The sequence below is a fragment of the Molothrus aeneus genome, chromosome Z (genome assembly GCF_037042795.1).
Source record: "Molothrus aeneus isolate 106 chromosome Z, BPBGC_Maene_1.0, whole genome shotgun sequence".
Taxonomy (NCBI): domain Eukaryota; kingdom Metazoa; phylum Chordata; class Aves; order Passeriformes; family Icteridae; genus Molothrus; species Molothrus aeneus.
In genome coordinates, this window is record NC_089680.1 from 72794397 (window position 1) to 72808139 (window position 13743).

Genomic DNA, 13743 nt, shown 5'->3' on the forward strand with positions numbered 1-13743 from the left:
ACAGCCATATGACGGGGCAGGAACAATTCAGCAGTCAAGGAGCTAATTAACCAGGCTGAGAGCTGTCTGGCTGCTCTCGATTTTCCATCAGCCATTTGTTACGTTTTTTTACACTTGTCAAGCTATTTATCTGAGCACGATGGAAGCAAGGCTTCGGAGGTCCCACATCCTGCAGCCCGAGCCACCCAGCTGTAGACAAAACTGGAATGCAAAATCAGAGCTTCCAATCAAGTACAGAGAGAAATAATTCCAAATTCGTTCACATTGACGTTTTATTTATTTATTTATTTGTCTTCAGGGCGCCACTTGTCTCACAAGACAGAGGAAAACAAGAAGACGACTCCGTTGGCCACTGCCTTCCAAACTCTGCTGCATCACCAACTAAGTAGGTTCTGTGCATGTATAAATATATTCATCCATACTCACCGCAAGCAACAACACACTTGGGAAGACAGGCTCAGTCAGAATGCCAGCAGGGACACAAAAGCAAGGTGGCAGGTAACCACATCTCATCTCTCAAGTGCTCGCCCAGAGAAGGCCAGCTCTGCTCCAGTCTCACACACCAGAACCACTCACAAAAGGAGGCTCTTTCTTTCCTTATCTTGGTTTGTTTTAACACACACAGCAGCAGAATCCAGCACCAGGGCGGTAATTTCCAACATCCATGTTAAATCCTAATTATGCCTATTTTACTGGGTAGAGGGATAGACGGTTGAAAGAATTAAGAAAAAAGAAAAGAGCAATATTTCAAGGACTGGACAGCATTCTTCGGTCTCCTTTCTTTTTGGTCAGAGAGACCCAAATACCCTTAACAAAGAGACACATGCCCACAAATCTAGCTGGGTCTGACTGTGACTGAAGAATCCAAGCCTGAGTTAAAATAAATAAATATCCATGGGCCTCTTAAGTTCTCTTCAGCAGCAGTTTGCTCAACTAGAGGTGAGTACTCATCCTTGACTCACTGCATCCCCCTCAAGACCAGCACTCCTCAAGCTATTCCAAGTTTAGCCCAGACAGCAGTTTTCACTTTGTTTAATAAAACCGTGAAAATCAAAAATTAGAACAGGAAAAAAAAGGAAATGACAAAGAAGTTGTTAAACAATCACCACTGACATAAACCACCTTCACCAATCCGTCTGAATTTCTGACCTAGGATCTATTTTAGCTGTCCATTTACTAGCAATAAGAGGGAGGCAGAAATAAAAAAAAAACCCAAAAACAAACCCCTAAGAAAGAAAAAAAACCTACCAAAAAAACCAAAACAAAACAAAAAAACACAAACAAAAAGAACCCACCACCACCAAAAAAAAAACCCACACACAAAAAAAAACCCACAAAAACAAACAAACAAACAAAAACAACAAAGAAAACCCCAACCATTTTAAAGCATCATCAGCCAGCTGAATTCTGACTTTTGGACCGCAGCAAGGCCTTTATTAATGATCCCTCTCCCAGCTACACACTCAATCAAATTCTCCAGCAACTCAGTCATTAGAAGGTAAATGCACCACCCTCCACATCACCATCATGATGGACCAAAATCTTCCAGCACAAGTAGTCTCTCCCTTATCTTTGCTGTTTATTTGACAAGCAGGGGGAGAAAATTTAAGAAATTAAAGAGAAAAATTAAGAGAAATTCAAGAAAATGTTGTGTGCTTGCTGGAGCACAGGTTCCAAGTGTTACATTCCCTCCCATTCTGCCCTTTTCTTTGGAGGGGTCTGGGGACAGCGTGTGGGAGGAATGTGCCTGCCTGGCCCCTGTGAGAAGTGGCCATTGTGTTTTGAAGCATTTGCATGACAACAGTCCAGCCCAGGATGACCCATCTTCTTCCCAAAAGGAATATCCTGTGATGCCTTCTTTCCACAGCCACCGAGATACCATCTCAAGCCACTGCTTGAACCCAAGGGCTGCAGGCGGAAAGGAAGGGTTTGCTCATCCCAGCAATGCAAAAGAAGCCCCCATTGTCCTACGAGGCCACGGAAACACTGACCACATGTGCATCAGAAGATTCCATTTTTAGCATCTTTCAAAACAAAGTCTTCTCTTTCACATTATCACGAGCACACTGAATCCTCAGTCCTCCTATATCATTCTCTGCAATGTCTGCTTTGTTTTGTCTTGAAAAATCGTTCTCCTGCCTCTCTACCCCATGCCACTGCTCCATTAGCAGCAAGTTTCCACTGCACATAATTATGGCATGCCTTAGCCTACTTTTTTTCTGTTTGCTGAACAGCTCTGCCTATTTTCTACTTGTGCTGATGCTACCATTTACTTTTCCTGACGCTCTAATCCTTGTATCCTTTGAAGGCCTGACTTCCTCCACACCATGACAGCAGCTGGGGTTCTCAGGCCCCTTTCCAGACCATTTTAATAGCAACTGTAATGCCATTCTGATGAACATCCCACTTCCTAATCTTCAGGTCAGCACAAAGCCTGCATCTGTAACAAGTGCTGCAAATACAACATCCTGGGCTGCTGAGCACCCATTATCTAAATGACTTCAAGTTATTAATTGCATATTCCTGGAACTGGAAGGAGAAGGAAAAACACTGTCACATAATGCAAGCACTTAGCTTCTTCACACATAATCCCAATTAGAAGGTCTTATTTTCCACCAGGAAGTAACAAGTGACACACGTCAAGAACTGAATCCTTAATTTAACTGGTTCAAAACTAACAGAAGTAACACAGTGATACAAGTGCTTTCCCAGAATTATTTGTCCTCAACACACACTGGCCTTGCAATGATTGCTACCCTAATAAGCTCTAAATAAGTCCTTTCTAATCACTCATGACATTGATGCTGCGCCTACAGCTCTCTATGCTGACACTATTAAACAAGTATTCTTTAAGAGACTGCCTTTGACTCCACTCAAGAACAACTCCTGAACATCCTGAGGTCTCCTATTTCCATCTTCTTTCAATTACTGCTAAACTCAACTTAATTAATTGCCTCTCCTGATGGATCTTAACATCTTCTACCTAAGAAGGTGCTTTTAGCCCAAGCCAAAACCCCACTGTATTCCCCCTAGACAGCAGCTGTGGAGGTCCATAATTATAATTACAGACCACAAAAACCAGCCGAAAACGATGAGACTTTTGATCAAGCTAAAGTACAATGTATAGCACTGCTGCTAGGTCTGGGAGTTATCTTCTGATAGCAAGTGTATCTCAAAAATGGCTACAAAGCAGTCAAAACCAATGATGTGGGAAAGCTCTTTGCCAAACGCTGCTCAAGGAAATGTTCCTTCAAGTCGTGATTAGGCAGGGAGATTTTGAGTTACTGCAGTAATATTTGTTGCCTCAAGCTGACCAAAGCAACTGCACCAAGACCTTCAACTACCAGACAGGTGAAAAGAGCCCAGAGGGAAAAAAAAAAAATTACATTGTATTTAAGATTGTGTTCAACTGTTAGACACCAAACACAACGGCTCCCCTTTCCCTACCTCAAACTCTCTCCTCTTCCTCAAATCCCTTCAGAGACATGTTTGTGCTGCAACCTCTGGCACAGCTTAATAAAGCTCAAGAGATGAGGGGCAGACTTTTTAGATCTTTGGTATTGTTTTTAACGTTGAAAGAACAAAACGGAACAGAACCCAAAACCAAGAGAACTCACACAACTTTCTATTTACCTATGTGTTGAACTTCCCAAACACAAGCTGAAAGCAGAAGAACACTTCCAAAACTCAGGATGCAAATAAAGACCACATCTATTAAACCTGGTCCATTAAGTTTGGAAACTTCTACTAAAGACTTTTTTTTTTTTTCCTTTCATTTTTGCTACAACCAACAAGATAATTATCATAAGTCGATCTATCTCCCTTCCTCCCCCCTTTTCTTCTTTCAGCACTGGCATACAAACCATGCTATTTTAACTTCTTTCCTGTTCTCCCAGTTCTTCTGGAACATTTTATTTTCAACAGTCAACTCATTTGGAGAAGTGCCATGCTGAAGTTCAACCGTGTACAGTGTTAACTGTGTCTCTGCCAGCAGCTGAGGACTTGCATCACACCACCTTCTCCTCCAAGCACCTCTTGATTAAACAATTTTTGAGTTCCTCTCTCTGAGAACTTAGCTGATGTTTAAGCAACCTTCACTCTCATCACGCTCCTTTTCTTCCCCCCCCCCCCCCTCAAAAATTATTCTCACTCTCTGAAGAGTGGAGATGGAATTTCTCATTCTCTCCTCAATTAATTCTCAGCAGACCTCCTGCTCACCTCCTGTGGGCCCAGAGATTTCTTGATTGTTTAATACCCAACTGATGGAAAAGCAAGCAGGCATTTGGGCTGATGAAGTTCAACATCTCTGCTGAAGCCAGCAATTGGAAGTTCATACTTGAACACAGCTTGGATCAAGCATGCAAGTTAAGCCAATCACACAGTTGTGGCACTGGTAGCAGACCATGTTCATCCAGAACAAGTCCATAAAATATATAATCTTCTACTTCAAGGTAGAAAAGTATCTGTTAAGAGTCAAAATAAGAGAAATACACAATGCTAAAGGAGTATTTCCGTTATTTTTCTTCCACAATAGATTGGAAGTGTAGCAAAATGTAAGGAAACAAAATAATACAGACATCTTGGCCTTTGTAGACCTTTCCTGATCTGTGGAAAACAGGACCCCATTCCTCCATCAGCAGCTTCTTCCAATCCCTGTTTCACTGGGGACTTCTGCATTTGTCCCTAAGTTTGCCTGGTGAAGCTTCATCATGGGACAATATTAGTTAATGAGTAGTACACAGCTATTCACCAGTTTTACACTTTCAAGTCCTTTTTATGGAGTTTCTTACTTCAAAGCAGTGTTGTTCTGCCCGTTTAAGGAAATTATCCACAACACCACGCAGAGAAAGTGTTTCAGTAAACTGAAGTAATCTCAATTTATATTGTAACTCCACACATGTTGTTTGGAATAATGGGAAAACCCAATAGGAAATGCTAATTCACACTGGGTTTCTGGGAGTTCCAGATTTCAAGAGACATCTTTTGAGCTCTTCTGAAGTAATCTTCCTCAAACTGCAAGTTGTACTATTATAAGACTTAAGTTCTTCCCATTTCCTTTTTAAGGCTAAAATTAAACTTGCCCATTCCTTGGGGCCCAGAGGAACATCTGCCAGATGTCCAGACATCTATGTTGAACAATAGTCATCTACTTGTCAACTCTCTTTTTAATCATCCTTTTATCGGTCTTCATAAAAGTCAATTCCTCTTTTAAGTCAAAGTGCACAATGCTAATGAATTTTCTTATAAAGGTCACTGGATGATCACATTATTTTCCATTTCCACTTGCAGTTGCCCTGCTTTCCCTTTCCAGCACCCCATTATGTACTCATATTCTTCACACTCCAAGCATACACATTATTGTATTTTTAGTTTTCTTCTTGCAAAAAAATAATATTTTTAATTATGAAAGGAAATTCTAAACATGACATATCAAGTTTCTCAACAACATAACCTGGTGTGAAGATAGTGAAAATGTAAAAGGAAATCAAATAATCCTTTAAATATTTTTAAAGCAGTGGTTCATAGGCTATGTCTAGTAGGTGTGAGAAAAGTGATTAAGGAAAGCATATTTAAATACTGGAGAATAAGCTACCAATGCTTACTCTTTCTATTAGAGATTGGACCAATAAAAGATTCTGTGTGCTCCAAACCAAAAGCAATTGAAAGCCAGTGTCTGAATGAAGAAATTTACGCCCGATTAGGAGAAACATTCATGTCACCACCATGGCATGAATTAAGATCATCTTTCTGGAGCTTCTTTAAAAAACCAATGGGTTTTGGGGATTTTGTTTGTTTGGGATTTTTTTTTTTTTTTTTTACTGGGTAGAACTGTTTTGTGTTGTTTTGGGATTTTTTTTTTTAATCAAAGTTCTTCAGCTAGAATTTTAACAGCAAGGTGAACTTCAGTCTGCCTGGAACCACAGCAAGAAGCACCATTAACAAGAGTACAATTCTCTGAAGAGGTTTCAATCTCATAGTGAGGAAACCCAGGAAAACCCCCCCCCCCCAAAAAAAAAACCAACCAAAAAAACCCCATTACGACTACTGCAACGTTGTTTGGTTTTCTAGGGCGTTAAGAGGCCCTCCCAAAAAGATCCTGATCTTAAATCTCAGAGCCGTTCTTGGATTGCACATGCCACGCTCAAGGGCAGTGTGTCTGCAGGGCACTGCCAGCACTGGGCTGACCTCCCCAGAAGTCAGAGGAGAATTCACAGCTCTGAACCATGAGCACTCTGCATACAGTCCATGTAGGGGATGGATATTTGGGATCCGACCCAAATAAGCAAAAGTTCAGTGGGAAATCTTTTCAATTTTTCTTCAATGGCTGACTTAGACCTGTGCAGAGGTCTGAAAAAATCCATCAAAAAATATCACCTCGGGGAGGGGGGGGGGGGGGTGGAAAGAAACCCAAAACACCACAACAGCAGCAAAAACAAACAAACAAACAAACAAACAAAACCCCAAAACCAAAAGCAGTTAGCCTCTATTTTTGTCAAAATATAAGATTAAACATACCTCTGAAATGGTATGTTCCATGGCCTTCTTCTGAAAGATGGAGACAACCAGAGAACCTCAATAATTTGGGTGACACATCAGCAACCAGAACTTAAGAAATGCACAGTTGATAAAGCAATATCCTTCCGAGGTATATTAGATTGCACATTAAAACATTTCTTCCACAGCAAAAATAAAACAAGGGCATTGATTTTTAACCTCTAAGACGGATCTCGAGTTCCAACACCCCGTCACTGCAATCCTCAAATCCTTCTGGTTTTTTGCACATCTGGGAGGGTGTTCTGATTCAAATTCACTGGTCGCCCATCCTACCACTTAACATCTTCCCATATTTGTCCTTAAACACCTTAGAATAATCAATGTATGGACATCACCGACACCTTTCCATGGAGCTGTGCCTTCAAGCTCAGCAGCACCCCACCCCAGTGTCCCTCTCCTGCATTTCAGGATGGATTTTGAACTTTTTGAGGAATTGCATTTACTGTGCATATTTCAGTGGGTGGGAAAAGATCCGAGGCCTGCTTTGGGTCTACTCAAAATTGCTTCAGATTAAAAGGTGGGTTAAAAACAAAGCACACGGATTCCTGCTCAACTGCTATCTCACTTTAAAGATCTCAGGTTTCCATAATGACATTAAAATCACAGTAAGAATGTTGCTGTAAGTTTTCAGGAAAAAACAGTATTTTATGACACCAAAAGGACAGCTGTGAAAACTGTTTTGCTTTTTCCAAGAGAAATTATGTATGTTATGATGCTCTGAGGAACCTACTAAAAGCTTGCCAGTATCACTTTAATGCAACCTACTGAGTGGGGAGAAATATTCCATCTTAATTTAAAACGTATCCAAAAGATGGAATGCTCTTGAAAATGAGATGTTAAAAATCCCAAAAATTAGGCATCATCACCTAGGGAAAAAAGAGACATTTCATGATACCCTCTGGAAGAACCTGAGCAGCCTCAAGCTGCACGCACTTACCTCCAAATGCTTTCAGAAATCTAAAAATATATGCTTATATACACTATTTACTTGGCCAACTGATCAACCTCCAAAATCCTGTGGTCTTTAACCAAGGAAAAATATCTAGAAAGGTGACCTCCGCATGAAAGCATCAGAGAAAAAAAGCCTGAGGATGTGTTTCTCTGTGTGAAGGAGAATCTGAGCAATTTCCTCCAATCCTCATTTCCTGATAGCATGAAGACAGCGAGAGAAGACCCATCACAATGTTGTGCATTGAAAAAATCTGAAGGGGAAAACCTTAGGGGGAAAAAATCATGATTAAGCCAGCTCCTCTGCCCAGCAAAGCCTCGAAACATGGAGAGACATCCACAATGTTAGGAGCACTTCCCATCTCAGCTTTGTCTACTCTCTCTCTCTCTCTCTCTCTCCTCCATTTTCTGGTGGAGCTAGAGAACATGACATGGCTTACCTGACTCAGATCACAGCTCTCTGCCAAACTAGTCACTTCCTCTTAGACATGCAAGCAGCCTTCATGAGACAAACAGACCCCCACAGACGCACACACAAAGCAGGAGCAAGAAAGCACTCAAAAAACTTGGGAGGTCTCTCCCATTCCAAACACCAGAGAAACAAATGAAACTTTTTGCCTTTTTCTCCCCCCCCCAAAAAAAAAAAAAAAAAAAAAGAGAGGGAGGTGAAGGGGAAAGGGAGGGGAGGAATCCTATCAGATCACAACCACATGAAGCTCCAGGAGGATTCTCTGTGTGAGGAGAATAGAAACCACAGTGCTGAGGGGAGCCGGGGGGCACGGAGAGGGGGGAGAAGGAAGGAGAAGGTTTCTCCAGAAGACATAAAGAGCCTGTGGACTGTGTGTGTGCATGTGTGCGAGAGCGAGGAGAAGCTTTGTGTTGTGGAGCCTGGACTGGAACCAAAGCAGACAGCTTGCAAATGGAGGACAGGGAGATAAAGAAAGGGAAAGAGGGGGAGAGATAGGGAGAAACCTGCTCCGGGTGGGTTGAGAAAGGGGCAAAGGGGAGAAAGCGCCTTCTCCCTTGCCTGGTTTAAAGGTAGGGACATCGGGGAACTGAGCGAGTAGAAGTGGGCTCCTTCCCCTTCCTTTCTTCCCTTCTCGCTCTCCTTTCTCTCAAAGGAGAGCACAAGCGTGTGTAATGGCTCCTGCTCTCCAGCTGAACGCTGTCCTCTCCTCCAAGCCACCTCCTGCGGGCACCAGCAGCCCCCCAGCCCCGGCTCCAGCCGCCGGGGACCCCCGCATCCCAACTCCAGGAGAGCCGCGGAGGGGGCACCACCGCCGGGGTGAGGAGGGCAGCGAGAAGAGGGGACCAGGAGGAAAGAGGAGGAGGGGGAAGAGTGGCTGGGAGAAAGGAAGAAAGAAAGAAGGAAAGAAAGCAAGAAGGAAAGAGAGAGAGAAAGAAAGGAAGAAAGGAAGGAAGGAAGAAAGAGGTCACCCGATTGCCTGGGTCGTGCCAGCACGGAGCTTTTCTCTCCTCCGTGTGTCTCCCGTCTCTGATCCAAGTCCACACGCACAGCACCATCCAGACCTCGCACACACACACATATCCTCTCAGGCACCCCCCACCCCGAAAGCTCGGCTGGTATCTCACTTATCTCCCCATATTTCCCCCCACCTCTCCCCCCCCACCACCCCCCCGTAATGCAACAACAAAAAATTAATTAACCGCCTTCCTCCTCCTCCCACCACCACCACCACCACCACCAGCACCTCCTCCTCTTCTCCTCCTCCATGCAAGAGACTTCTCTCTCAAACAAAACACCCCGCTCTCGCTCCCCTCTCTTCTCTCTTTTTTTTTTTTTCCCTTCCTTTCTTTCTTCCTCCTTCCTCCGTTGACCGAATGAATGGATTTCAGAGGAAGGTGGTGGAAAGAAAGACAGACGTAAAAGACCAAACAAAATAACACACGCACACACAACAGAGAGAGACACACACACACACACACACACACCACACACACACGCACACAACACAAACGAGAGATGATCTCTCCAATGCCAAACCAGAGATGGGTTTTAATTGCAAGAACTTACAGGAGCGTCCCGGCACTGCTGCTCTTGCTGCTGCCTCCTCTCCTCTCCTCTTCCTCTCTGCCTAGCTCTTCTTGTTATTGTTGTGGAAGTTGTTTTGTGAGTCTCATGTGCTCCTTGCCAGGTCTCAGCAATGGAGGATCGCCATCTTTCCCTGCTTTTCCCCCCCTCTCTCCCTCTCCCTCTCCCTCTCTCTCTCTCTCCTTCACTGGTTTGCTGCAGCTGCAGATGACCTGAGATATCCGTCTCTCTCTCTCTCTCTCTCTCACCCTCTGTGTCTCTCTCTGAATAATGAGCAACCAGAGGGAGAGAGAGAAAGAAGACAATCTCCTCTCCTACCACACAAAACGCAAGAGCACCAGGGGGTGCAAGAATCCTTTCTAACAACAACAACAACGTGTAGGGGAAGAGGAGGAAAAAGAGAAAGAAGAGAGAAGAAAAGAGAGGAGGAAAAGGCAAGAAGAAAGAGGAGGGAGGTGGAAGAGGAGGGGGGAAAGCAAGCAAGCGAGAGAGATCCAGCAGGCAGACAGATGGAGGAGAAGATGGTAGTGATAGAGGAGGAGGTGTTGAAGATGAAGGAGATTAAGAGGAGGAAGGTGGTAACAAAAAGTTAAGGTTTGGGACACTGAATCACTCACAGGCCAGGGAGGAGGAGAAGAAGGGGGAAAGATCTGAAGATCTTCCCCTTCCCAAGCTGTTGCCTTCACAAAGCTTGCTGTGCAGGAGCGCTCAGCAGCTCCTGCGATGCTGGGGGAGCCGCTGGGATGGAGCGCTCTGCTGGGTCATAGCTCTCTTCCAGCCATGACAAAAACCGGTTTCTGCATGCAGATCTGCCCCCGAGGTGATCCCTCAGACACATCCATCTAGAGGCTAATCTTCCCTGAGCAGGGTAAAGAACATAAATGGAGCTGGAGGTTGCAAAGTATAAAACCAGATCTACCACGTGGTTGGTTTTTAATCCCCCTTCCAGCTCGCATTTGATGTGGAGAAAGGACACTCGAATTGTCCATTTCTGGCACGTATTTTGAAGTCTACTCCTGGAAATAAAGACAGTCATCTCCAGGTTTTTTATTTCTCACAAGCGTTTGGGAGAAAAGAGAGCTTGCACTACTATCACCAAAAACACTTCTACGTTGGTGAAACCTTGTTTTTGTTTGTTTTTTTTTTCCGCCCGCAAAATAAAATAAATAATTCCACTTAAAACAACTTTTATGCCTCCCAACACCTAGTTGTCTGCCTCTTTTGTGACTGATTATTTAAAACCGTGGAAACTAACGATCAAGGCTCACAAAGAAAGGTATCTGGGTGATGAAGGCAAGCAGACAAAGACAAAGCGGCTGTAGCCTGCATTTTTATTTAGTCTCGTTTCTATTAAGCATTGTCCTGAGCTACTTCTTTTTTTGCTCGGCACCCCCACCTCAGCTCAAAACCAAGCCCCCCCCTCCCCTCCCACAGCACCAGGTCAGATTCTTTCTGGGGTTATGTCTAGCGAGGGAAAGGGGGATGGGGGTGGAGGGGCGGGAGGAATTAGGGTTTTACGTGCAGACTCAGTAAATCAATACGCGGGGAGTGAGGCAAAATCAATTTGAGCGCAAGGGCATGGCTGGGTGTTGGAACATCAGTGGGGTTTCTCCAGCTCTGCAGCTTTGCATGGCTGGGAGAGGGACTAGAACCACGGAGCTCCGGTTCGGATGGAGGGGGGAGATGCTCCCCTGCTCCCGAGGAAAGTTAACAACGTGAGTGGTGAACCTGAGGTGATCTCCTGGAAATTTTTTGGGTTTTACTGACTCTGTTGAGAAGTCAGGCGTGTTAGAACTTCATTGTGTCTCTCTCAGCTCAGCTGAAGACCAAACGCAGGAGCACTGAGCACAGCAATGAAATAAAATAAAAATAAACGAAAATCGGTCGCCCAGGTGGTGGTCAAATATTAAACCCATGCATCCTCCGATCTTCCCATCCGCAAGAATGCCGTGAGGACAAAGCACACATGCAGGATCTCTCCCATTAAATCTTCCTTTTCTTTGAGCCGTGCAAGTTAATGACTAAACAGGAGAAAGATCTTCTCCCTCCTCCTTCTCCTCCTCTCCCCTCTTTCCGCTCCCCCCCCCTCCACCCCAAACAAGTGCTGTGAGGAATGGGAGGAAGGATAATATCTGGGCAGAAGGAGCACTGTTGGATTTAGAGAATTCTTCTTAAGGAAAAAGGGAAAAAAACCACCAAAACTGAGGATTCCTACTAAGACTCCTGGTTTCATGCAGACAAACGGAGCGGACACCTCCTAAGAAGCTGATAAAAGAACATTAAGGAAAAGGGAGGGACTGTCTTTACGGCTGCCAGAATGTGCATGTGTTCTGCCTGCAATTTTCTATAAATCATCCTCATCGCAGGAACAGAGCGCCTGGGCTTTGCAATCCTTGACGTACCATCAACGCCGAGACAGATAATTCACCTCTTTGTCTCTCAGCGTTTTAAATTTAAAACCCAGGCAAACAAACAAACAAACAGAAACAAACGGGAAAAAAAAAGAGAAAAAAAAACGCCCCACCAAAAACAAACCTAAACAAATAAAAAAAAAAATTAAAATAAATTAAAAGCGAGCGACAAAGACCAACCCACAACCACAAAACACGTTGCTTCTGACCAGAAAGAAAGAAACTGGATCTTCATGGAGATACTCTGGAAGTGTTTTCCCGCCCTATCCCCCCGCTCTTTGGGAGGCGGGGGAGGGGGGAATCCCTCGCTCGCCGGTCCCGGAGGAGCCCCCCGAGCCCCGGGGGGACCCCCGGAGGAACCGGGGGCTCCGCGGGGCAGCGCGGGGGGCTCGGGGCGGGGAGATGCTCCCCAGGGCTCCGGTGGTCCATAACTTCCTCCCGCGGGCTTGCTGCCGTCCCCAGGGCGCTCCGAGCGAGGTGGGCACGCTGGGCTCTCAAGAAGCGGGGAAAAAGCAAAGCGGGAGCCACCCCGGAGACCCCCCGAGCCCCTCGGAGGGCTGGTTTCGCTCAGGAAGGGGGATCTGTGGCTAACGAGAGGAGAGGGGCGAGCCCGGGGGGTGCAGGACCCTGCGAGGCTGGTGGGAAAGCGGGGGGACCCTCCTGGAGAGCCCCGGCAATAAAGGGGTTAATCTCGCTGACAGCCCCCTGGTGTTAATTAGCTCGGCGGGTTAAGTGTCCCATTAAGGGAGATGGGGATGGTTGGCTCCTCTCGGGGTGCCGGGGGATGTCCCGGGGCTCCGGAGCCCTCGGCAGCCCCGCTCCGGGATTTCAGGGGGATTTCAGGGGGATTTCAGGGGGATTTCAGCTCCTTCCTGTCTTCCCAGCAAAGGTGGTGTCCCACCGCCGTGGTGGTTGGAAGCCACAGTAGAAGATCTTTGGTTTTAAATTTAAGAAATTAAGCCTTTGCTCGTTTATCTGGTTGATGTTCCACCATGTAGCCACGGGAAGAAAAAAACATGGGTGAGGCGAAAAAAACCACAAAAAAACCCCCAAAACCAACCAAACAACTGTTGGTTTTTCAACCAACAGTAGAAAAAGAAGAACCAAACACAAGCATCTTTCCAGCCTCTGGGACTGACTGTATCTTTCCTCACCCGGAGAATGTGACCAGCCTGAGCCTGATCCCAAGCATTTCATCCCTCAATTTGCAAATGGAAAATCCCTCAAAATCCCTCAGTTTGGGCTTGGCTGTGGTGCAGTGAGTCAGGTTTGCGTGGCCGTGGCTGACACCTGTGTCCTGTTCCTGTGAGCCCCAGGGTAGCAAGACCACAGGCAGAGGGGACAGAAGATGGTGTGGAAAGATCAAGATGATGCTGTCCTGAATTTCCTTTCCTCCTAGCCCATTCCCCCCCAGCCAAACCTGTTTCTCCACAGCGTCTAATTATCTTCTCAGGATGGCAAATTGGTGCGTTTAACATGGAAAGTGAACACAGCCATAGTGAGCACGAGACATCAGGAAAGCAACGTGGAAAATAAAGATGCTGAAAGCAAAATCTGTGTACACAGTCAGCAGTGAAGCACTGTTGTTAATGTCCCCTCACAGAACTGGAAGTGGCTTCTCTTTTCCCCCCCCCCCCCCCAGATTTGGAAGAAATTCTTCATTTTCCTACAACAAGTTTGTATGAACTTGTATTTATTCTCCTCTTCTTCACAGCTGTTTTGTTCTACTGGAGCTAGGCTTCAGAGTCCTTATGCAAGGGGCAAGTAAGTATTGTG

General features: G+C 45.3%; 2 protein-coding genes across 5 annotated transcripts in view; one reads left to right on the plus strand and one right to left on the minus strand.

Moving 5' to 3' along the window:
- Positions 1 to 9872, minus strand: part of ZNF462 (zinc finger protein 462) — an 89107-nt gene extending 79235 nt beyond the window's left edge. The window contains exon 1 of one of the 4 annotated variants that reach the window (XM_066569741.1): positions 9539 to 9872. The gene's annotated coding sequence lies outside the window, so the exon portion shown is untranslated. Of the gene's footprint in view, positions 1 to 4218; positions 5813 to 9538 lie in introns of those variants that run through there. The other 3 variants (XM_066569738.1, XM_066569740.1, XM_066569739.1) reach the window with 3 other exon arrangements.
- Positions 8644 to 10121, plus strand: LOC136569414 (octapeptide-repeat protein T2-like). Its single transcript, XM_066569806.1, has 2 exons — positions 8644 to 9087; positions 9939 to 10121. Exons 1-2 carry the CDS (start codon positions 8644 to 8646, stop codon positions 10119 to 10121), a joined length of 627 nt encoding a protein of 208 aa, XP_066425903.1.
- The last annotated feature ends 3622 nt before the right edge of the window (positions 10122 to 13743 follow it).